Consider the following 23,406-nt stretch of genomic DNA (forward strand, 5'->3'; position numbering starts at 1 on the left):
TTGCCCAGGCTGGATGGAGTACAATGGTGCAATCTCAGCTCACTACAACCTCTGCCTTTCAGGTTCAAGTGATTCTCATGCTTCAGCCTCTTGAGTAGCTGGGAGCACAGGCACCTGCCATCACGCCCGGCTAATCTTTGTATCTTTAGTAAAAATGGGGTTTCACCACATTGCCAGGCTGGTCTTGAACTCCTGACCTCAGGTGATCTGCCTGCCTCAGCCTCCCCAAGTGCTGGGATTACAGGCGTGAGCCACTGCACCTGGCCTAAAGCCCTAAATTAACAAAATGTTAAGTGCAAACAAAATTTCATGTATCTTCTAAATTCTCTTTTCTTCTTAGACATGGACAACAGCAGATAGGCTCTTTAAGTATTAATTAAAGTTGTAGTCAGGTTAAAAATAGTGTTGGAGAGAATTAATCAAATCTAAAGGAATAAAATAAAAGGAAAGAATTTGTTATCAGATACATTTTAAACATAATTAAAAATTATTTTAAATGCTCTGTAACAATCCACTTGCCAAAAATAATACCGTTTAAAGGGTTTCTCATGATATGTATATATATATATACATACACACACACACACACACACACAAAACACATATTTCAGCTCACAATACTATGTTACTAATAGTTCCTTGTTTTTGTAACTTAACATTTGGAGACAAAAAACTAGAAAAAAGATCCTTCCTCTTCTGAATTATCAGATCAAATTGCAGATTTAAGTAACCTACACATAATGACTGGTTTCTGTTAGGTCAAATCATATGACACTGTCAATATGCACTATTTTTGATATACAATACTAGCAATTTCATTTACTTTTATTTTTTGTAGAAAAGAGGTCTCACTATGTAGCCCAGGATGGTCTTGAACTCCTGGCCTCAAGTGATCTTCCTGCTTCATTCTCCCAAGTTGCAAAGAACACAGTGTAAGCCACTGTGCCTGGCCAAAACTAGCAGTTCAACTTGGTATGAAAATCTGACAGGGCTGGGTGTGGTGGCTCATACCTATAATCCCAGCATTTTGGGAGACCAAGGTGAGAGGACTGCTTGATGTCAGAAGTTTGACACCAGCCCGGGCAACACAGCAAGACCCTATCTTTACAAAATAAATAAATAAATAAATAAATAAATAAATATAAAAGAAAATTAGATGAGACTAGTACTTCTCCCTGTTTAAAAAAACTTCAAACTACAATTTCTTTATAGGAAACTTGTACTTATAAAACTTACACAAGTTCTTTTTACTTATTATTAAGTATAATAACAAAAGAAGCATTTCAACTACAAGGTATAAAAACAAAACACCTTCTAAGGATAAGACGCTTAGGTGTTATTGTACCTTCAGATTTAAACAGTGACTCAGTACTTCAAAATAAGGTGAGAAATTCTGTACTTACATGTTTAAAACAGGTAACTGGAGCCGCTATAAAGCTATTGCTATTAATGTAGTTACCCCAGCTGAAACCTTCCATGGAGACTGCTGAAATAAAACAAATTTAGATATATTACGACTCTCAAATCTTTTATTTATAAGAAGGTTATCATTGTTAAAATGTGTGCAAGGACATAAAATTAACTTATCCCATGTAAAGAACATTTTCTTTATGTAAAGATCAAATAACTTCTCTAAATAGTTTTAGGTTATACCATATTTGCAAACAAACAGGAGTTTCTTAACTGTACTATACATGAGACATGCTCCTGAGGAAGTAAGGTACAACCTCTTCAGTTAAGGGGAGCAAAGAGCAGTTGAGAGAAGTGTCTAGAATGACAAACACTGTTAGGGCTGCTTTTGTGTTTTTATTTCCATTCAGTTCTTACCATGTACCTCAGTGAGCTATCTACCCCACATCACTTTTAATTGCCTCACTTTCTACTTATCTCCTTGCCTTTGTACTTCTATTAAGAATCTTCTGGGGCCGGGCACGGTGGCTCACGCCTGTAATCCCAGCACTTTGGGAGGCCGAGGTGGGTAGATCACGAGGTCAAGAGATCGAGACCATCCTGGTCAACATGGTGAAACCCCGTCTCTACTAAAAATACAACAAATTAGCTGGGCACGGTGGCACCTGCCTGTAATCCCAGCTACTCAGGAGGCTGAGGCAGGAGAATTGCCTGAACCCAGGAGGTGGAGGTTGCGGTGAGCCGAGATCGCGCCATTGCACTCCAGCCTGGGTAACAAGAGCGAAACTCCATCTCAAAAAAAAAAAAAAAAAAACTTCTGGCTGGGTGCTGTGGCTCACGCCTGTAATCCCAGCACTCTGGGAGGCTGAGGTGGGGTGGATCCTTTGAAGTCAGGAGTTTGAGACCAGCCTGGCCAACACGGTAAAACCCCATCCATTTCTACTAAAAATACAAAAATTAGCTGGGTATGGTGGCGCCTGCCTGTAGTCCCAGCTACTTGGGAGACTGAGGCAGGAGAATGCCTTGAACCAAGGAAGCGGAGGTTGCAGTAAGCTGAGATCATGCCACTGCACTTCAGCCTGGGGGACAGGGCGAGACTCCATCTCAAAAAACAAAACAAAACAAAAAGAATCTGTTAGGCTGGGCGCAGTGGCTCACACCTGTAATCCCAGCATGCTGGGAGGCTGAGGCGGGTGGATCATGTGAGGTCAGGAGTTCTAGACCAGCCTGGCCAATATGGTGAAACTCTGTCTACTAAAAATACAAAAATTAACTGAGTGTGGTGGCATGCACCTGTAGTCTCAGCTATTCGGGAGGCTGAGGCATGAGAATCGCTTGAACCCATAAGACAGAGGTTATAGTGAGCCAAGATCACACCACTGGACTCCAGCCTGGGTAACAGAGCAAGGTTCTGTCTCCAAAAAAAAAAAAAAAATCTTCTATTAGAAATGGTCCTTTCCTTAATCTCTTCTTCTCACTACTCTTCCTCCCTCAATCCCTTTGAAGCCTGCTGAATGCCCTATTTCTTTCCCTAATATCTTCACGTATCTTCACAACGCTACCTATTATTCACAGCACAGAGAATCAGTACATGAAAAATAAGCAATAAATCAAATAAAAACATTGAGGATTGAAGATCTTGTTGCATAAAAAAGTAAAAAAAAAGAAAAGAAAGATTAAAAAAACACCAAAAAACAAAAAACATTAAGAAGATTGCCAAAAGCACTTGAACTTATAGATGCAACTATTCTCTTCTAGAGTAATTTATTAAAATCAAAACCACCATTAGGAAGCTTAGAACAGTAATGTGCTAACAGGACACAGAAACAGCTTAGTTAAACAAACAGAATTCAAAATTATAATGTCATTAATTAAAACTAAATCAATTAATGTCAAATATTTCACCTCTGTCAGATTCACCAATATTACCTGCTTTTGTCTTTGCTTGATTTTGCAAGGTAGCTTGATACTGAGCATATGCGGCTAGCTTAGCAACTAAAGGCTGTTTCTGAAGAACTTTTGCTTTCTTTGTTGGAGGCTTACCCTAAAACAAGAAGAGTTAAGTAAATAGGATTCTTTTTCATCCCCGCAACACCACAATTTAACTGGACTGCATACTACTCATTCTGCTTAAGTAAACATTGAGGGTTTAGAAAATTATTAAAGCAGAGGAAACATACAAGAATTTTAACATGAGAAATTTTTTCTGGAGTTCTGCTACAATGTAGATATCTACTATGGGTAGCAGAGCTGGCATAGACTACAACAGCAATATGCAAATTAATATGTTAATAAAAAATTATATCCCACAAGATGTTAAAATACAGGCTGTGGTGGATACTTGATTCCTTCTTATAGTAGATAGAACCAATGGTTATTTACTCATGCAGGTTGCCAAGCATTGCTATTTATATGGTAAGAGAAGATAATTTAATGTTCAAAGAGCAAGTGACTGAGGTTTATACCTTTAGTGCTAACGCAAAAGATCAATGACAAAATGATCATGGGTCAAATTCACAGTGTGACAAACTGCCATCCATTTGGGTACAGACCACTGCTCAGGATCTTTAGGTACTGTCTATCTGAAATATAGAAATACATCTAAGTGATGTATTTCCTTAATTTGGAGGATTTAAATAACCCTTTTAGTGCTACATAATGATCACAATAATAAATTAAATGAGAAGAAGACTGTGATCATCCAATAAAAATATTGCAAAAATCAGTTAAGTTAATGCCTTTAAAAAGTTGTTTACATGATACAATAGTAAGAACTTAGTCAAATGGTCAAGTCTCCAGTCATTTTGTAGGCACTGATATACATTTAAAGCAAGACGATTTTCTTTCCATACCATGAGTGTTGTCAAAAAGGTTAGTTGGATTAACCAAATACATTTGGTCAAGGTAGCAAATGGATTGTACTAAAAAGTACAAAGTGAGAACGATGAGAAAATAAAACCAGAGATTAAATTATTTCCCCCCAAATGCTGAAAGAGTCTACCTTGATGTAGAAGGAAAGGAAACAAAAGGAAACAAGGGGAAACAGGAAAATGGCTTAAATTTCTGTATATAAAAAACTGTTTATACTTATTTGGAAAAAGGATATTTAAATTAACTTATGCAAATAATAGTTTATTTTGGATAGTCTTCCTTATTGCCTTATTCATTTAAAATAGTTTTTCAATTTTATAGGCTGAATAAACTTTGGGGCTCACATGTTTCCTAAAGATGTCGGTATAAAATGACATCTGACAAAGTGGGCAGAGGTGGAGTGCAGTGAATCACAAATGGCAGATAAATGGCGAAAGCCATAGAAATAACGGATATAAATATGAAGGTTTCTGTACCGTTACCTGAAGTCTGGCCAAAATGCTTGCCTTCTTGGAGTTTGACGAGTAACTTCTGGAACATGAAACGCTACAGAAACGCTTTGTTTTAGAGTAAAAAGCATCTCGGACGCCAACCATCCCACACATCTCACAGGTAGCTAATTAAAATAAAAACAATGGAGTTATGATCATATAATAAAATCAATCTTCATCTAACAGTTTAATAATTTCTCCAACCATCTGAAAGTTTTAATTGAAGAATTTGCCTTGAACATTTTCTTCTACCTCCTACGCAAATGATAAAGAGGCCTGCACAGAGGAGTCAGAGAGAACAGTGGCATCGTGCCATGGTGATGGGTTCTAGAAGGTCTGATAGTAGCTTGAGGTCTGAAAGGCTTTACAAAGGGTCAACAGAAACGGGACAAACAGCTACGGTGGATTCACCTATCATTTCCTTAGTGCTTACCGTTTGCCAGGCATTTTCATATACAATGAATTCCAGCTTTTGAAATGATTACACATGAAAGATGGCAAGTGCCACACAACTGAAGATTAAAAACAAAGTATAACACAGGTCTTTAAAATACTGCAAAGGTTGCAACCTAAAAAGGGGTAATATTCAGAAAAATGCCAAGAGCAATATGAGGATTCCTTCAAGCTATGTTTAGGAGACAAGAAGAAAGGAATGGGTTCAAAGTTTGAGGTAGAGGCCAGGTACAGTGACTCATGTCGGTAATTGCAGAACTCTGGGAGGCTGAGGCAGGAGAACTGCTTGAGGCCAGGAGTATGAGACTAGCCTGGGCAAGAAAGCAAGATCCAGTCTCTTCGAAAAATAAAAATAAATGTAAAAAAGAGCTGGGCATGGTGGCACACACCTGTAGTCTCAGCTATTCAGGAGGCTGAGGTGGGAGGACTGCTTAAGTCCAGGAGTTCAGGAGTTCAGGGTCACAGTGAGCTATGATTGCACCACTGCACTCTAGCCTGGACAACAGAAGGAGATCCTGTCTCAAAAAAAAAAAAAAAAAAAAAAAGTTTGACATAGGTGCTCTATTATTAACCAGTGATGGTGGGAAACAGCAGAACTCTTGACTACTATTGCATAATAGACAATAATCTGAAAGGTAAAATTAGACAAGGTTCACAAGAATTAAAGTTCAAAAAAGATAAACAACAAGTAACATGGCAAATCACTGCTTTAGTGAGTTAAAAGTACTTTAGTGAGTTAAAAAACAGGTAAACTGGAGAGGCCTGTAGTGTAACTGGTACAGTCGGCTCTGTGCTTCCATGGGTTTTATACCTGTGTATTCAACCAAAAGCAGACTGAAAATACTCGGGAAAAAAAAATTGTTTCTGTACTGAACATATAAAGACCGTTTTTTTCTTATTATTCTCTAAACAGTATAGTATTAACAATTATTCACATGGCATTTACATTGTATTAGGTATTATAAGTAATCTAGACATTTTAAAGTATATAAAAGGATGTGTACAAGTTATATGCAGATACATTTTCTTTAAGAAACTTGGAACATTTGTGAATTTTGGTATCTGAGGGAGGTCTTGGAACCAATCCCCCATGGATACCAAGGGACAACTGTATTTACAAATCTATGAGAAATCTTGGAAAAAAGATAAAATGCTAGAAGACTGCAGGTGAACAAAGGGTATCTACTGGGAGAAAAAATTGAATGGTTTTCTGTTGCAAAAATTCTAGAACAGATTGTTAAAGAAGGTTCCTGACCACCTAGATAGAAAAGTGGTGATCCCAAGGAAACAATAAATCTTTGCCAAGAATGACACATGTCAAACTAGAATTCCCACAGGTAGGATCCAAGTTCCATGAGGACACGGAGCTTATTCTGCATCGTACATCTGCATATCTCCAGTATTTAAAACAGATGCTAGCACACACAAAGCTTCAATAAACATTATTCCCTTTTATGATAGGATTACTAGACTGCTATGTTATAATCAAATGATGGCAAGAATATACACTAACACAAGTTAACACATTTGACAAAATCTCATGTAGCTTTGACAACAGGATTGAGAAATTTCAGCTAAAGTAGAAGACACCACGTAGGTTTTAACTGGTAGGATGACCACCCTCAGTAAGCCCTGATAAATAAAGTTTTTTGATATGGTCTGCAGGACTCTCTATCAGCCCCTATGCTGTTCATCTTTTTAACCAAAAGACTAGAATAGGACCAACAGGGCAGAATTATCAAAACTGTAAACGATATAAAACTGGAAGATTAGATGACACAGCATTCAATATTAGATGACAGAATTAGCTATCAAAAATTTCTAAGACTAGGCTGGGTGCAGTGGCTCATGCCTGTAATCCCAGCACTTTGGGAGGCCGAGGCAGGCAGATCACTTGAGCTCAGGAGTTTGAGACCAGCCTGGGCAATATAGTGAAAATTACGCATCTCTGAAAAAAATACAAAAATTAGCCAGGTGTGGTAGAACGTGCCTACAGTACCTGCTACTTGGGATGCTGAGGGGAGAGGATCACCTGAATTCAGGAGGCAGAGACTGCACTGAGCTGAGATCTTGCCACTGCACCCCAGCCTGGGTAACAGAGCAAGACTGTCTTTAAATAAATAAATAAATATTTCTAGGCCTGGTATGGTGGCTCACCCCTGTAATCCCAGCACTTTGGGAGGCTGAGGCAGGTGGATCACTTGAGGTCAGGATTTTGAGACTAGCCTGGCCAACATGGTGAAACCCCATCTTTACTAAAAATACAAAAATATGCCAGGCGTCAGGCATGGTGGCGCAGGCCTGTAGTCCCAGCTACTCAGGAGACTGAGTCAGGAGAATTGTTTGAACCCAGGAGGTGGAGGCTGCAGTGAGTCAAGATTGCACCACTATATTCCAGCCTGGGCAACAGAGTGAGACTGTCTCAAAAAAAAAAAAAAAAAAAATCCTAAGACTGAAAGCAAGAAAAAGGTTATACAGAGAGATCCAAAGTCCTACACTTTGAGTTTAAAAAGTTAACTGCAGTAAGACTGATTTAAACTGGTTTAGTTTATGTGGTTAAAGGTCAAAGGACATCAGTTATTTACAAGTTCATTATTATTTTCAAGAAAGCTAAAGCAATTTTGGTGGCACACTGGAAACAGTATCTTGAAAAAGGGAGCTAAAGGTTGAACAATCTTCTGCCCTCACATAGGGTGACCAACTATTTGTTTGGGTCTCACATTTTCTGGATAGTAAAACCAGGACAGTTAAAGGCAAATCAGGATGAACTGTTACCCTACTACCACATAATCTGAAGTATCCCCAGAACACAGTGACCAGGATATTGAGGAATTAAATCACTGTGACCCACCATGAGAGAAATGGCTGAAGCAACTATGGCTCCTTGGCAAGCCTTAGAGATAAACTAGAACGAACGAAGCATTCTATTGTGGAAAAAAAAGATGTCATTAGAAAAAGGAATAGAATTATTCTGTGTAGGTTTAAATAAAAAGTGAAACTTTCCAGACTCCCAGAAGCAAAGTTAAAAAGGCAAAACCAAGACTAAAAGATAAAAGTTGGAGGAAAGAAATTTTGGTTTATAAAGAGACTATTCTAGTAATTTGAGATACTAAAAAATGAAACTGCTTCCTTTTTCGTTTCCTTTTTCTTTTTCAAGCCAGGTTTTAGGCAGAAAGAAATTCCTTACTGAGTCAGAGAATACCCCAATCACCAGTAATGTTAGAACAGAAATTATAAGAAAGTAACATAGAGGAGGGAGCCCAACCTTGAATGTTTCTTTCGACTATAAGCCTATGATCCTATGCACTTGCACTTTGTTACACAGGCATTTCTTATTTAATTATTGAATTTATGTCCACATGAAGTTTCTCACTGGCCTTTTGTTTTTTATTTTGTTGTATTTGCTTTCCACCAGGAGGTAGGCAAAATAAAGAGTTAAACACCAACTCAGTGATCTTATCTCCAACTATAAACATCAGGCTCTATCTCTTCAAACTGCCCATTAGTATGGGGAAATGACAGAAGAAATTAAATGAAAATACACCCTTAAACATAAAGCTGTATAACAGGTGAAGGTTATAAATACTCACCCATGCCAGATTTACCATCTGGGTACGTGTAGACTTGCCCATTGTTTTTGATAATCGGGAGATTAGAAGGTAAAGGAGCGACTTCTTCCTCACTCTCTTCAGAGCTGGAGCTGCTGCTTGTGTCCTCACTGCAGCTATCATAACCGTCAAACATCCCGAAAGAATCTCTTCTTTTCCTTTCAGATCGTGAAGAATGTTCAGTCTTTGAAGTAGAGAAACCAGTGACACATGACACAGCACTCATATACACCCCCTAAAAGACCTTAGCAAAAATTCTGGTAACTGAGATTTGACAAAAGAAAATGTAGCCCTGAGAAATAACCATTTTATTTTCATTTCTTTATTTTTTTAATTTTTCGAGACAGAGTCTTGCTCTGTCACCCAGGCTGGAGTGCAGTGGCACAATCTTGGTTCACTGTAACCTCGACCTCCTGGGCACAGACGATCCTCCCACTTTGGTCTCCTGAGTAGCTGGGACTACAGGCAAGTGCCACTGTGCCAGAAAAATTTTTATGTTTATTTTGTAGGGATAGGGTTTTGCCATGTTGTCCAGGCTGGTTTTTAATTCCTGGTCTCAATCTGCCCACCCTAACCTCCCAAAGTGTTCAGATTATGGGTGTCAGCCACCATGCCTGGCCTGGTCATTTTTATTTTACAGTGAAAAGCTAGAGGTTTGTATTAAAATGGAATCCTCCACTTCTATGAGGCTAGGCTGGTCTTGAACTCCCGAACTCAGGTGAACTGCCCGCCTCAGCCTCTCAGTGCTGGGATTACAAGCGTGAGCCACCTGGCCCGGTGGCTTTTACCATCATAGTTTTCATAGAGGCTCGTCTACTATTAATATATAGCCAGCTTGGTTAGCAGCTAATGTAAGTTTATTGACCCTTAAATGTCAACCCAGACTATCTTATTCTGACTCTATTTTCAGGGAATGTAGCCTTGAAATTTCAGGAGGTCAATTATTAGATATTTTGTTTTCAATAACAAAATTACAGGCTATTAGCATTTTTTAAAAAGTACCATGGTCAAAGATGTTTGGGAAATTTTCTTCATGTCAGGGTCTTCTGGAGACTTTAATATGCTTATGAACATTATGATGATTAAAGCAGAATATACAATATGCAGTCTTCTCCAGAGTATCTTTTAGGACTATTTTAGAGAAATGTTCTCTCATGTTTTCCATGGTCCTACCACACAGAGAAAATGATCATCTGCACAACACAAGGGGAATACGCCCCTAGATGTACCCAGCCTAAGGTCTCTGACTGTCCTAAGTATCGTAGGAATGACTATTCTGACATACTCCTAATCTAAGGCACAGCAGTTGGTAAGCTGTATTTCACTTGGGGAATGTGGTTTTCTAAAGTCTTTTTTTTATTTGTACTTTTATTCCCCCTGCAAACACTATGATGACTTATCTAAGTATTTTTTTATACATTAGGATAGCATACTAGTGAACTAAATATTAATATGTAAACTATAATTGATTTGCCCTATGTTAAACGTACCTTTTATTCACTATGAGGGTGCTTAGCTGGAAACTCCTACGTTAGACCAAAACCTCTGAAAGGGCCTGCAATTTTACTGAACGGGTGAGTGAGAAAGAACCTGATTACATGCAAAAGATCTACAAGAGAACATTTCAGGTCCGTGCTCTGGGTGAAGAGGCTTCTCTAGGATTTTGTAATCACAGGCCTGCTCTCATGAATAAGTCTGAGGTTAAAATTTTCCCTCCCCTCTATGGTCAGAGAATTCCCAGGCTGAGAAATTAAAGTGGTTCCAGGCTACCAGTGCCCTTTGATACCTAGCAGAAGCAATCCTAAATTAGATCAGGGAATAAGTCACCTACCGTTCAGGCCTTTCAGCATTCCCACAGATTTTATCAAGTATGAGTGCACAATCAAATAGTAAACACATAATAAGCAATCCACCATGAGCAAGCATCAGCAGAAAGTCATTAAGAATCTCTAATACTTTGGGCACTGGAATTGACAGAACATAAAATAACCATTATCAGTTGTTTAATAAGAAGTAAAAATATTATTGAAAAATAAGCAAGTATATAAAACAAACACACACCCACTTATTAGACATGGCTAAAGAGAATTAGGCAACGGAAGATACATGATAAACACTCAAAATGCAGCAAAGAAAAATACAAAACTGCAAAATAAGATGTTAAAATAAGAGAATATAAAGATCCAAAAAAGGTCTAGTAAGAATTCTAAAGAAACAAATATGGAGAATGGAGAAGGTAATGTTGAATTAGATACTGGCTAAGAATTCTGCAGAAATGAGAACATGAATTAGGCCAGGCACAGTGGCTCACGTCTATACTCCCAGAACTTTGGGAGACCACTTTGTGGCTCTACAAAAACAAAAAAACAAACAAACAACAAAAAAAAATTAGGCGGCTGTGGTGGTATGTGGTTGTGGTCCCACCTACTCAGGAGGCTGAGATGAGAGGATCACTTGAGCCCAGGAGGTTGAGTCTGCAGTGAGCTGTGAGTGCGCCACTGCATTCCAGCCTGAGCAAGAGTGAGACCTTCCCTCACAAAAAAAAAAAAAAAGAAAGAAAAGAGAAAGAGAGAATATGAATTCACAGATAAAACTATAATGTAAATTAAGCACAACAGAAAGATATCCACATCTAAGCAGATCATAGTAAAACTGCAGAACACCAAAGGAAAGATATTAAAAAGCGACCAATCACCACAGTGCAGGTCAGCAGTCAACAACCTCTGCTCAGGTACACAGTTCAATCCGTTGCTTAGTACCTGACCATTCAATATGAGCAGACAGGCAGGGATCACTGATCATTTGAAAAAGGCCTCTAAGATTATGAAAGACCAAAACAAATCTCCAGGAAAAATGCATCTATAGAAAACAGAAGAAATGCAGGAAAAAAACCCAAATTCTTCAGAGATGTAAGAACAGGATACTATCAGAGAACAAGACAGACCTTGGAATTTAAAAACAAAAATGGCAAAACAAATTCAATAAATGAATGATAAAGTTAAGAAAATCTTTCAAAAAGCGTGTGTGTGGGTATACATGAGACAAAAAGCTAGGCAAAAAGAAAGAAAAAAAAAGTTCAATCTAGAAGATCCATAATCCAATTAAGAGATATTCAAGAAACAGAAAACAGATGGGAACAAAGTTACTTTTATAAAAGAAAAAAAAAAAAAAAAAACTCCCAAGACCAAAACAGAGCGTCCATATTTAAAGAGACCATATTAGCCCAGATTAATGACTTAAAAAATTTTTTATGCCAAAATGCATCATTAAAACAATTCAGAACTCTGCCAATACTGGTATTAAAAGCTTTGACACTATGCTACACAAAAAGAGAAGGGGATCAAAATATCAGTGGGCTTCTGAACAGCAAGACTGACAAATGTATTGTCTTCAGATTTCTAAAGAAAAAAATTCTTATCAGATAATCTATACTCAAAGCTCCAAGTGAAAATAAATAAAAACAGAAAAAAGGAAAAAAAATGAAAACAATGTTGGTTTTTTGAGAACCATGAAACTGATAAACCTCAAATCAGAGACAGAAAAAAAGAGAGAAGACACAAATATCCTAATATCATAATAAAAGAAGTAACAAGTCCAGGCGTGGTGGCTCACACCTGTAATCCCAGCATTCTGAGAGGCTGAGGTAGGCAGATCACCTGAGGTCAGGAGTTCCAGACCAATCTGGTCAATGTAATGAAACTCTATCTCTACTAAAAATACAAAAATTAACTGGGTGTGGTGGCATGCGCCTGTAGTCCCAGCTACTTGGGAGGCTGAGGCAGGAAAACTGATTGAAGCCAGGAGACTGCAGTGAGCTGAGATCGTGCCACTGCACTCCAGCCTGGGACACAGAGCACACTTTGACTCGGTGGAGGGCGGGGGAGTTGGTGGGGGGGGAGAGAAAGAAGTAACATTGCTGCAGATTCTATAGATATTAACAAGATTATCAACAACCTTTTGACAACTTGGATGAAATGGACAAATTCATTCAGAGACATAGAACCAAATGTCACGCATAAAAAAAGATAACCGAATAATTCTGTATCTATTGTATCTACAGTAGAAACTAAATTTGTTTTCTTACTTTTATTTTTATTTTTATAAAGACAGGGCTTCGCCACGTTGGTCAGGCTGGTCTTGAAGTCCAGACCTCAGGTGATCTGCCCGCCTTGGCCTCCAAAGTGCTTGGATTACAAGCGTGAACCACCACGCCTGGCCACTAAATTTGTTAAAGATCTTCCCACAAATGAAACTCTAGATGCAAATCGTTTTATTGGGGAATTCTATTTAGGAAATACTATCGACTTTTATTTTTTTATTTTTTATTTTGAGATGAAGTCTTGCTCTGTCTCCAGGCTGGAGTGCAGTGGCGCAATCTCGGCTCACTGCAACCTCCGCCTCCTGGGTTCAAGCGATTCTTCTGCCTCAGCCTCCCGAGTAGCTGGGACTACAGGCACGTGCCACCACACCCAGCTAATTTTTTTTGTATTTTTTAGTAGAGACGGGGTTTCATCATGGTGAGGATGGTCTCGATCTCTTGACCTCATGATCCGCCTGCCTCAGCCTCCCAAAGTGCTGGGATTACAGGCGTGAGCCACTGCGCCTGGCCTACTATAGACTTTATATCAACTTTTCTAGAATATTGAACAGGATGAAACAGTTTCCAAACTCATTCTATTAGGTCAGCATTACTTTGTTTCCCAAACCAGATAAAGCCATCAGAAGAAAATTACAGAATAATATCATGAATATAGAATGCAACTTTTTTTTTTTTTTTGAGACAGAGTCTCTCTCAGTTGTCTAGGCTGGAGTCCAGCAGTGAGATCTTGGCTCACTGCGACTTCTCCCTCCTGGGTTCAAGCTATTCTTGTGCCTTAGCCTCCTGAGTAGCTAGGATTACAGGCGTGTGCCACCATATCCAGCTAATTTTTGTATTTTTAGTAGAGATGGGGTTTCACCACGTTGGTCAGGCTGGTCTCGAACTCCTGACCTCAGGTAATTCACCTGCCTTGGCCACCCAAAGTGCTGGGATTACAGGTGTGAGCCATCATGCCCAACTGGATGAAAATATTAACAAAATTTTAGCAGACTGAACCTAACAATATATAAAAAGAACATAGCATGACTAAATATGTTTCTTCCAGGAATGCAAAACTAATTCAACTTTGAAAAATCAACAAATTCACCATATTAACAGACCTAAGAGGAGCCATACAATCACCTTGAAATATGCAGAAAATGCACTTGATAAAATTCAACATTGATCCCTCACAAATATTCTTAGCAAACTAGGAATAAACTTCCTCGCCCGATAAAGAGCATTTATGAAAATTCTAATGCTAGCATCATACTTAATGGCCAAAGGCTGCCTACTTTCCCCATAAGACCATATTGGTACACTTTTGTTCAACACTCTATTAGAAGTTCTAACCAGTGCAATAAGGCACAAAAAAGAAGGGAATCCATATTCGAAAAGGAGTAAATACATCTTTATTCCCAGACAAAATAATTATGTAGAAAATCTGATGCAGTCTATGAAAAGCTATTGGGACAAATAAGTGAATTCAGCAAAACTGGAGGACACATTATTAACAAAGAAAAATTAGTAGTGTTTTTATATAGGAACAAACAACTGGAAACTGAAACTTTAAAACACTATTTACAATACTGTTGAAAATTATGAAACAATTGGGGATAAATCTGGTAAAAGATGTACAAGATTGGTATCTTGAAAATGACAAAATGTGGCTTAAAAAAAATCTTTGTTTTTTGAGATGGAGTCTCGCTCTGTCACCCAAGCTGGAGTACAGTGGCATGATCTCGTCTCACTGCAAACTCTGCCTCCTGGGTTCAAGCGATTGATTCTCCTGCCTCAGCCTCAGTAGCTGAGCTTACAGGTGTGTACCACCATGCCTGGCTAATTTTTGTATTTTTAGTAGAGACAGGGTTTCACCATGTTGGCCAGGATGGTCTTGAACTCCTGACCTCGTGATCCAACTGCCTCGGCATCCCAATGTGCTGGGATTACTGGCATGAGCCAGCGCGCCTAGACTGTTTTTGTTTTTTTGAGATGGGGTCTCACTGTTGGCCAGGCTGGGATGCAGTGGCCATGATCTCAGCTCACTGCAACCTTCCCCTCCTGGGTTCAAGCAATTCTCCTGCCTCAGCCTCCCAAGTAGCTGGGATTATAGGGGTGTGCCACTATGCCCAGCTAATTCTTCTATTTTTAGTAGAGACAGGTTTTCGCCATGTTGGCCAGGATAAACTCCTGGATTCAAGTGATCTGCTTGCCTCGGCCTCCCAAAGCTGGGATTACAGGCATGAAACGCTGCATCCGGCCTATGTTTTCTATGCCACTTTGTGTATAGCTCATCAAGGTCGGCCTTGCTCATCTTCTATCCTCCTAGTATGTGGCACAGTTCAATGGTGTGGCACAAGGCCTGAGGCAGGGAGGTCCCTGCTGCCCTTGCAGGCCCTGACTGAACCTCCATTGCCTCTCCCTGTTTGCTTATATATCTATAGATACATATGGTCAATTGATTTTTGACAAAGCTCAAAAAGCAATTTAGTAGAGGAAAAAAATAGCCTTTGAACAAATGGTGCTAGAAGAATTAAGACATTCATATGTCAAAATACCACTTTGACCCATACTTCACATCATATATAAAAATTAACTGAAAGTGGTTCATAAGCCTAAATGTAAGAATTACTGTAAGAGTTCTATAAAACTTATGGGAAAAATATTAATAACCTTATGTCAAGCAAAAAGTTTTTAATGATGACATAAAAATATGACCCATAAAAGAAAACAAATTCAGCTGGGTACAGTGGCTCACACCTGTAATCCCAACACTTTGGGAGGCTGAGGCAGGCGGATCACCTGAGGTCAGTAGTTCAGGACCATCCTGGCCAACACAGTGAAACCCCATCTCTACTAAAAATACAAAAATTAGCTGAGTGTGGTGGTGGGTGCCTTTAGTCTCAGCTACTTGGGAGGCTGAGGTGGAAGAATCACTTGAACCCAGGAGGTGGAGGTTGCAGTGAGTCAAGATCGTGCCACTGCATTCCAGTCTGGGCAACAGTGCGAGACTACATCTCAAAAAAAAAAAAAGAGAAAAAGAAAAAGAAAAAAATTCATAAACTAGATTTTGTCAAAATTAAGAATTTCTGCTCTCTATAATACAATGTTAGAAGAGTAAGACACAGACTGGGAAAAAATATTTGCAAATCATAGATTTGATAAGGGATTTGTATCTAGAAGTATTAAAACTCAATGACTGAAATAACCCAATTTAAAAAAAGGGGCAAAAGATCTAAACAGAAATTCAAAGATACACAGATGGCCAATTAACAATATGAAAAGATGCTCAACACCACTGGTCACTGAGAAAACACAAATTAAAACCACAAGATACTACTGTAACACACCTATTAGAAGGGCTAAAATTCATAAAAGTCCTGTACAGTAAGTATGGCAAATAAAATTCTCATACATTATGGACAGGAATGTAAAATGGTACAAACATGTCGGAAAGCAGGTTCTTTTTTTTTTTTGAAATGAAGTCTTGCTGTCACCCAGGCTGGAGTGCAATAGCGTGATCTCGGTTCACTGAAACCTCCACCTCCCAGGTTCAAGCTATTCTCCTGCCTCAGTCTCCTGATAGCTGGGATTACAGGTGCCTGCCACCATGCCTAGCTAATAGTTTTGTATTTTCAGTAGAAACAGGGTTTTACTATGTTGGCCAGGCTGGTCTCAAACTCCTGACCTTGTGATCCGCCTGCCTTGGCCTCCCAAAGTGCTCATTACAGGCTTGAACCACTGCACCCGGCCCAGGCAGTTTCTTAAAAAGTTAAACAATCACCTACCACCCATTCCACTCATAGATATGTATCTGAGAGAAATAAAGGCATCAGCCCATACAAAGACATAAACACCAATGATCATGATAGCCCCAAACAATCTAAATGCCCATCAATAAGTGATTACACAAATCGTGGTACATCCATACAATGATTCCATTTTGCTCCTCGGTAATAAAAACGAATGAATTATTGACATACACAGTGTGGATAAACCTCATAATAATTATGAGTGAAAGCCAGACCCCAAAATGTCTTACTGTATGACTCTTTACAAATGCAAAATAGCCGTACAGTGACAGAGGCAGGTCAGTAATTACCTGGGGATGGGGTAGGGGCCAGGAGTGGAAAAGAGGAGTTATAAAATATACTATCTAGATTGTGGTGATGGTTTCATGAGTGTACACCTATGTTTATGTGCAGTTAAATTTTGTCAATTTTTACTTCAATAAAGCCATTAAAAAAATCTATATCCAGGCCGGGCGTGGTGGCTCAAGCCTGTAATCCCAGCACTTTGGGAGGCCGAGGCGGGTGGATCACGAGGTCAAGAGATCGAGACCATCCTGGTCAACATTGTGAAACCCCGTCTCTACTAATACAAAAAAATTAGCTGGGCATGGTGGCGCGTGCCTGTAATCCCAGCTACTCAGGAGGCTGAGGCAGGAGAATTGCCTGAACCCAGGAGGCGGAGGTTGCGGTGAGCCGAGATCGCGCCATTGCACTCCAGCCTGGGTAACAAGAGCGAAACTCCGTCTCAAAAAAAAAAAAAAAAAAAAAAAAAAAAAAAAAAATCTATATCCAGCCAAATTATTAACCAAGTCTAATGGCAGAAAATGTACTTTCAGATATGCCCCTGAAGCCCCTTCAAAAAACTTAGTTCCCATGTTCACTTTTTCTCAGGAGATGATTAGAAAATATGCTTCATTATAGTATCAAAGTAACCAAGAAAGAGGAAGAATGGTTGACTTAGGAACTAAATGATTCAGTACAGCACAGAGGTAACGAGAGTTTCTAAAGCAATGATAAAGGATGTCTCAGGGTTACAGTTGTATAGCAGATTTAGACAGCAAACAGATAGTGTTAGGGAAAGAGGATGGACGATGGCTCTGGAAGGGCTCTAGGAAAAATATGAATTTTTGTGTTTGGAACTTGTTGCAGCAGCACGTGGAAAAAGGCAACAGACACTTTCAACGCTGACTAAATGAAAAAAATGAACCAATCAGTAACTGCAGGAAACAAAGTTGTATCAGAAAGGAAACAGTACAGTGAATGGCTGGGAAGCTGTAAATACTATTTCTGTACTATATAAACACTAGCAATTTAAACAAAACTGTGATAAAAGTCAATGAAGTGGGCTTGGCATGGTGGCTCACGCCTGTAATCCCAGAACTTTGGGAAGCTGAGGTGGGCAGATCACTTGAAGTCAGGAGTTCAAGACCAGCCTGGCTAACATGGTGAAACCCGTCTCCATGAAAAATACATAAATTAACTGGATGTGGTGGTGCGTGCATATAGTCCCAGCTATTTGGGAGGCAGAGGCAGGGGAACTGCCTGAAATTGGGAGGTGGAGGCTGCAGTGAGCCGAGATCACACTACTGCACTCCAGCTTGGGCAACCAAGCAAGTCTCCGTCTCAAAAAAAAGTCAGTGAAGTGGATAAGCGTGAAAACAAGGTGACTCATTTCCCAATGAGATTTAAAAACAGAATTTAAAAAATCAACTTGAATAGAAACAGTTTAGGGGATAGAGATTAAAAGAGCAAATGTCTATTTGTATCAACTGATACATTTTTTATTTTTCATAAAGTTTAATTCATTAAATTTAAATTACTGTCCTTAATTATAAGATCATGCCCTTTTTACTTTCATTTAAGGATGGTTGTAGGTTTTTACCATTAAATACTTAACTTTTTATTTATAAATTCATAAGTTACTTAAGTTCCAACAATAAAAGAACATCTGGACACACTTTATCTTGATTGACCAATGATTAACATTTTCTCCCAATTATTCTTCTCTATATTTTTCCATGTCAGCCATTAATGAGTGGTTTATATGCTTTAAGCCCTTTCCCCTCTAAATCAGAACTAGAAGCACAGCTCAGGATTTCTTAACCTTGGCAATATTACTTTGGGCCAGAAAATGCTTTACTGTAGGAGGTGAATCTGTACATTATAAGATGTCTGGTATCATTTCTGGTAGCAACACTCGCCTTTATCCCCTAGCTGTGACAACCAAAAACGTCTTTAGGCATTGCCAAATGACCCCTGGTAGGAAAAAAAAAAAAATCTCAGTTGAGAACTATTGCCTCATTCTTCAATATGCCTTTCCTAATAGAAGGACATTCTCTTACATAACCACAGATCAGCTATCATCTTCAAGGAATTTAACATAAACCCAATACTTAATCATCTCATCTACCACCCATACTCCAGTTTTGTCAACTGACTCAACAACACCCTTCTTTACAAGATCTTTTTTTCTTCAGTCCAGGATCATATATTTCATTTGTCATGTGCCTCAGTCTTCAATGTAGGAGACCTTACCTTTTTAAATATTTGATGCCTTTTAAGAATGTAGTCCCTTTAAGACATTTTACCCTTTTTCTATAAATCTGTAACTATTCTCAAAAGTAGTTTTTTCTCAACTAATGTACTTTTTGAGAAGCTATAAATTTTACAGAAAAAGTGTAAATTTTGTAGTTCCTGTGTGCCCTAGTTTCCCTTAACATCTTACATTAGTATTGAGCATGCTGTAATAAAAGAAACACTGATTATATCTGTCATTAAAGTCTATTCATTCCATTTTTCTTCATTTTTACTGTTCTTTTTACGTTCCAAGATCCCACAGTACATTTAGTTACTGTAAGTCTTCATTATTTAAGTTGTCCTACGGCTTCTCTTGGTTGTGACAATTTCTCAGATTTTCCGTTTTTTTTTTTTTTTTTTTTAATGACCTTGACAGTTTTGAGGAATCTTGGTCAAATATTTTGCAGACTGTTGTACTGGAATTTGTCTAATAGTTTCATTATTCCAGGCTGGAGTTAGTTTTTGGCAGGTATATCACAGAGGTAAAGTGTCCTTTGTATCACAGCATTTCAATGATACATACTAACGACTTATCAATGCCGACGATCTTGATCATCTGGTTGAGGCAGTGTTTATCAGGTTTCTCTGCTGTGAAGTTACTCTGAATCTCTTCCCAAACTGTACTCTTTGGAAGAAAGTGACTATGTATACCCCACATATAAGGAGCAAGGAGTTAGTTACACTCCCCTCCTTGAGAGTGAAGTATTGCTATGAAGTATTTGGAATTTTTCTGCATAGATCTCCTTTTTTAAAAAATAAAAATTTCCTCATTTTCGGTTTTAGGTGTCCTCAGGATTATAGTTAGGTGGCACTGCCTAACTGATGCTATCATTTTCAAGGCATCAAATCCAGACACATGATGTCCATCTGTCCCTTACTGGTTATGTTAACTTTTTTTTTCTTTTTGAGACAGGGTTGGTCTCCCTCTGCTACCCAGGCTGGAATGCAGTGATGTGATTTTGGCTCACTGCAACCTCCACCTCCAGGGTTGAAGCAATCCTTCTGTCTCAGCCTCCTGAATGTCTGGGATTACACATGTGCACCACCTCGCCCAGCTAATTTTTCTCCACTGTACTTTTATTATTTTCTTTAATAAGCAATCTATGGGGAGACACTTACAGAAAATTCAAATATTCAGCTCATCAAATTTTCACTCAAGATTTAGATTCCAATGATTCTGGTCCAATCTCTCACTGTGATGATTTCCCAACCCCAACATTCCCTCCATGTTTATCAGTCAGCATTCTCTAAGGAAGAGCTCTCTTTTTATTATTGGTATCAACTCATAGATTTCTATTTTTCAATGCTGTATTTTTTATTTTTTGAGATGGAGTCTTGCTGTTGCCCAGGCTGGAGGGCAGTGGCATTATCTTGGCTCACTGCAACCTCCGCCTCCCAGGTGCAAGTGAGTCTCCTGCTTCAGCCTCCCAAGTAGCTGGGATTACAGGTGCCTGCCACCATCCCCGGCTAGTTTTTTTTGTACTTTCAGTAGAGACAGGGTTTTAGCATGTTGGCCAGGCTGGTTTCAAACTCCTGACCTCAAGTGATCTGCCCACCTCGGCCTCCCAAAGTGCTAGGATTACAGGCGTGAGCCATGACACTCAGCCTACTTTTCAAGGTTTTATAACTCATCATTGTCTTTAATTATCTGGGGATCATATTGTCCCAGAGTAGGCCAGTAGAAGCCCCTTAAAGCCTTCTCCTGTGTCACTGACATGCCTCTATCAATTTTTTGAGCATTTCCCTACTTTCTGGCATAACAAGATATTCCAGGCTTACCTTATATAATCATTTCTCTGTCCCAGCCCTGGAACCAAACATTTCTCCAAACAGCCTTGGTATCTTTTTGTGGGGAATAATATAAGAAATAAAGATCTAGGCGTTCCACGTACTTATTGCTATTTGGTTATCTCTTTGCTTCTAGGCCTTTTCAGTGGACAAAAAATATATACACACATGTATGTGACATATGTATACATACATGTATTTTAGAAAATTAGGAGTTCACACTTAAATGCCCAATTCCAAGCAATCCCCACAGGGCTTTCTTCTCACCTTCCCACACTTCACATTTGTGTCTCTTTGACAAAATGCTGGCTCTTAACAAAAACATGTCTACTCAACTGTTCAATCCTTTTAGACATTTAAACAGTTGCAGAAGCATTACATTATACCACTTCAAAAAGCAGTTTTCAGTATCTTTGCAGTCACTTCTCTCTAGACTGAATACTGAGTATTAAAAGTTACTTGGATTATTTACTTCAATGTGGTTATTACTGATTTGAAGTTAAGTTAGAATTGGTTTGCTTTTGGTTTTTAATCTCCTCCATCATCCTTATTGAATTAGTTTCATTTCTGGGGGGACTACCGAGAAGATCATCCTTCTGGCAAAAATAAAGAACTATACAAATAGCTGCAACTCAAAGAAATGTCATTTCCTTCCCTGCCTCACCACCCACCCTGTTAAGTGGGTAACCAACTTTATCACTTTCTGGTTCATTTTTCTTGTTTATGTACATTTTGAAAAAGTAAACAGGTATATGTACAGGTATACATAAGTTTTCTTATTTCCATTTCTTAACCAAAGTCACATACTATATTCCTGTCCTTTGCTTTTACTGCTTTAGAAATATATTCTGGAAATCATTCCATTTCAGTGCATTGACATCTTCCTTAATCTTCTGGCAACTGCATAGTACTCCACCGTGTTTATGTTTATTCAACCAATCTCTCCTTTCAACATTTAGATTTCAGTGTTTTGCCATTGCAAATATGCCGCAGCAAATTTATGCATCTGTGTTTTTATACTGTGCAGGGTATGTAACTCCAGGGTATATTCTCAGAAATGGGATTGCTGGGTAGGATATGTGTATATGTAATTTTGTTAGATATTGCCAAATTCCACTCGAAAGAAATGTTATCATTTGCACCAGCAATAGTGACAGCGCTTGTTTCCCCAGAGGCGCTGGGAATGTATTGTCAAGTATCTCAATTTTTCCCAAAATGATGGATGAAAAATGGTATGCCAGTGTAGTTGTCATTGTCATCTTTTTTTTTTTTGAGACAGTCTTGCTCTGTTGCCCAGGCTGGAGTGTAGTGGCGCAATCTCAGCTCACTGCAACCTCCACCACCGGATTCAAGTGATTCTCCTGCTTCAGCCTCCCAAATAGCTGGGATTACAGGCATGCACTACCACGCCCAGCTAATTTTTGTATTTTTAGTAGAGATGGGGTTTCACCATGTTGGCTAGGCTGGTCTCAAACTCCTGATCTCATGTGATCCACCCGCCTTGGCCTCCCAAAGTGCTGGGATTACAGGTGTGAGCCACCATGCCTGACCTGTCATTTTTTTCTTAAGCCTTCTATTTGGAAATAACTTTGAACTTTCAGGAAAGTTAGGATAATAGTCCAATGAAGTCCTGGGTACTCTACTCAAATTCACCAACTACTAACATTTTGCCCCATTTTCTTCTTCTCTAAACACATAGTTTTTCTGAACAATTTGAAAGTTAAGTATCCCAAAATAACTCAATGTGCATTTCCTTGGAATAAAAACATTTCCTTCTAACTGGAACATATTTATCAGTTTTAGAAAATCTGACAATATATGATACTTTTCCCTAATTTACCATCCACATTCCAACTGACTCAATGTCTTTACAGCATTTCCTCCTCCAAGTCCAGGATCACATAAAAACTAAAAAGTCGTATTTATCTTTTTAGTTTCCCGTAGTCTGGAAGATTAGTTTTAATTTTTTTTTAGACGCAGGGTCTCAGTATGTCGATCAGACTGGACTCAAACTCCTGGTGTCAAGCGAACCTCCCACCACAGCCTCCTGAGTAGCTGGGATTACAATTGTACACCACCGTGTTTGGTTTGAAATTATTTTTCAAGAATGCAAGCAAGCCCCTTCCCCCTTAACAGAATGCTTCTCATTTGAGGTTCATCTGATGTGTCCTTAAGAGACTCTGGTTATGTATCCCATAATACTACATTTGTCCTCAGGATATTGTATCCAGAGGCACACGATTTCTACCCGTCTCTCACCAGTGATGTTAATTTTGATTACTCAGTCAAGGTGTAGTCCAGCTTTCCACTGTATACTGTGTATTTGCAACCAATGCAAC

At 38.8% G+C, this 23,406-nt stretch overlaps 1 protein-coding gene across 13 annotated transcripts in view; it reads right to left on the reverse strand.

The window, feature by feature from the left end:
• The window catches only part of MBTD1 (mbt domain containing 1), an 80,074-nt gene that overhangs the window by 41,185 nt on the left and 15,483 nt on the right, over positions 1 to 23,406 (reverse strand). For 7 of the 13 annotated variants that reach the window (XR_010339122.1, XM_064367552.1, XM_064367549.1 and 4 more), the window contains 4 exons: positions 8,816 to 9,017; positions 4,758 to 4,897; positions 3,340 to 3,454; positions 1,404 to 1,486 (listed from right to left, as the gene is read on the reverse strand). Coding sequence is in view for 12 of the 13 variants with exons in the window: in XM_064367552.1 (XP_064223622.1) it covers positions 1,404 to 1,486; positions 3,340 to 3,454; positions 4,758 to 4,897; positions 8,816 to 9,017 (540 nt within the window). In the remaining variant the exon portion in view is untranslated. Of the gene's footprint in view, positions 1 to 1,403; positions 1,487 to 3,339; positions 3,455 to 3,875; positions 3,993 to 4,757; positions 4,898 to 8,815; positions 9,018 to 23,406 lie in introns of those variants that run through there. The other 6 variants (XM_064367551.1, XM_064367557.1, XM_064367559.1 and 3 more) reach the window with 4 other exon arrangements.

Source organism: Aotus nancymaae, unplaced genomic scaffold, assembly GCF_030222135.1.
Source record: "Aotus nancymaae isolate 86718 unplaced genomic scaffold, 86718_ANA_hifiasm-v0.15.2.pri h1tg000072l, whole genome shotgun sequence".
Lineage (NCBI taxonomy): Eukaryota > Metazoa > Chordata > Mammalia > Primates > Aotidae > Aotus > Aotus nancymaae.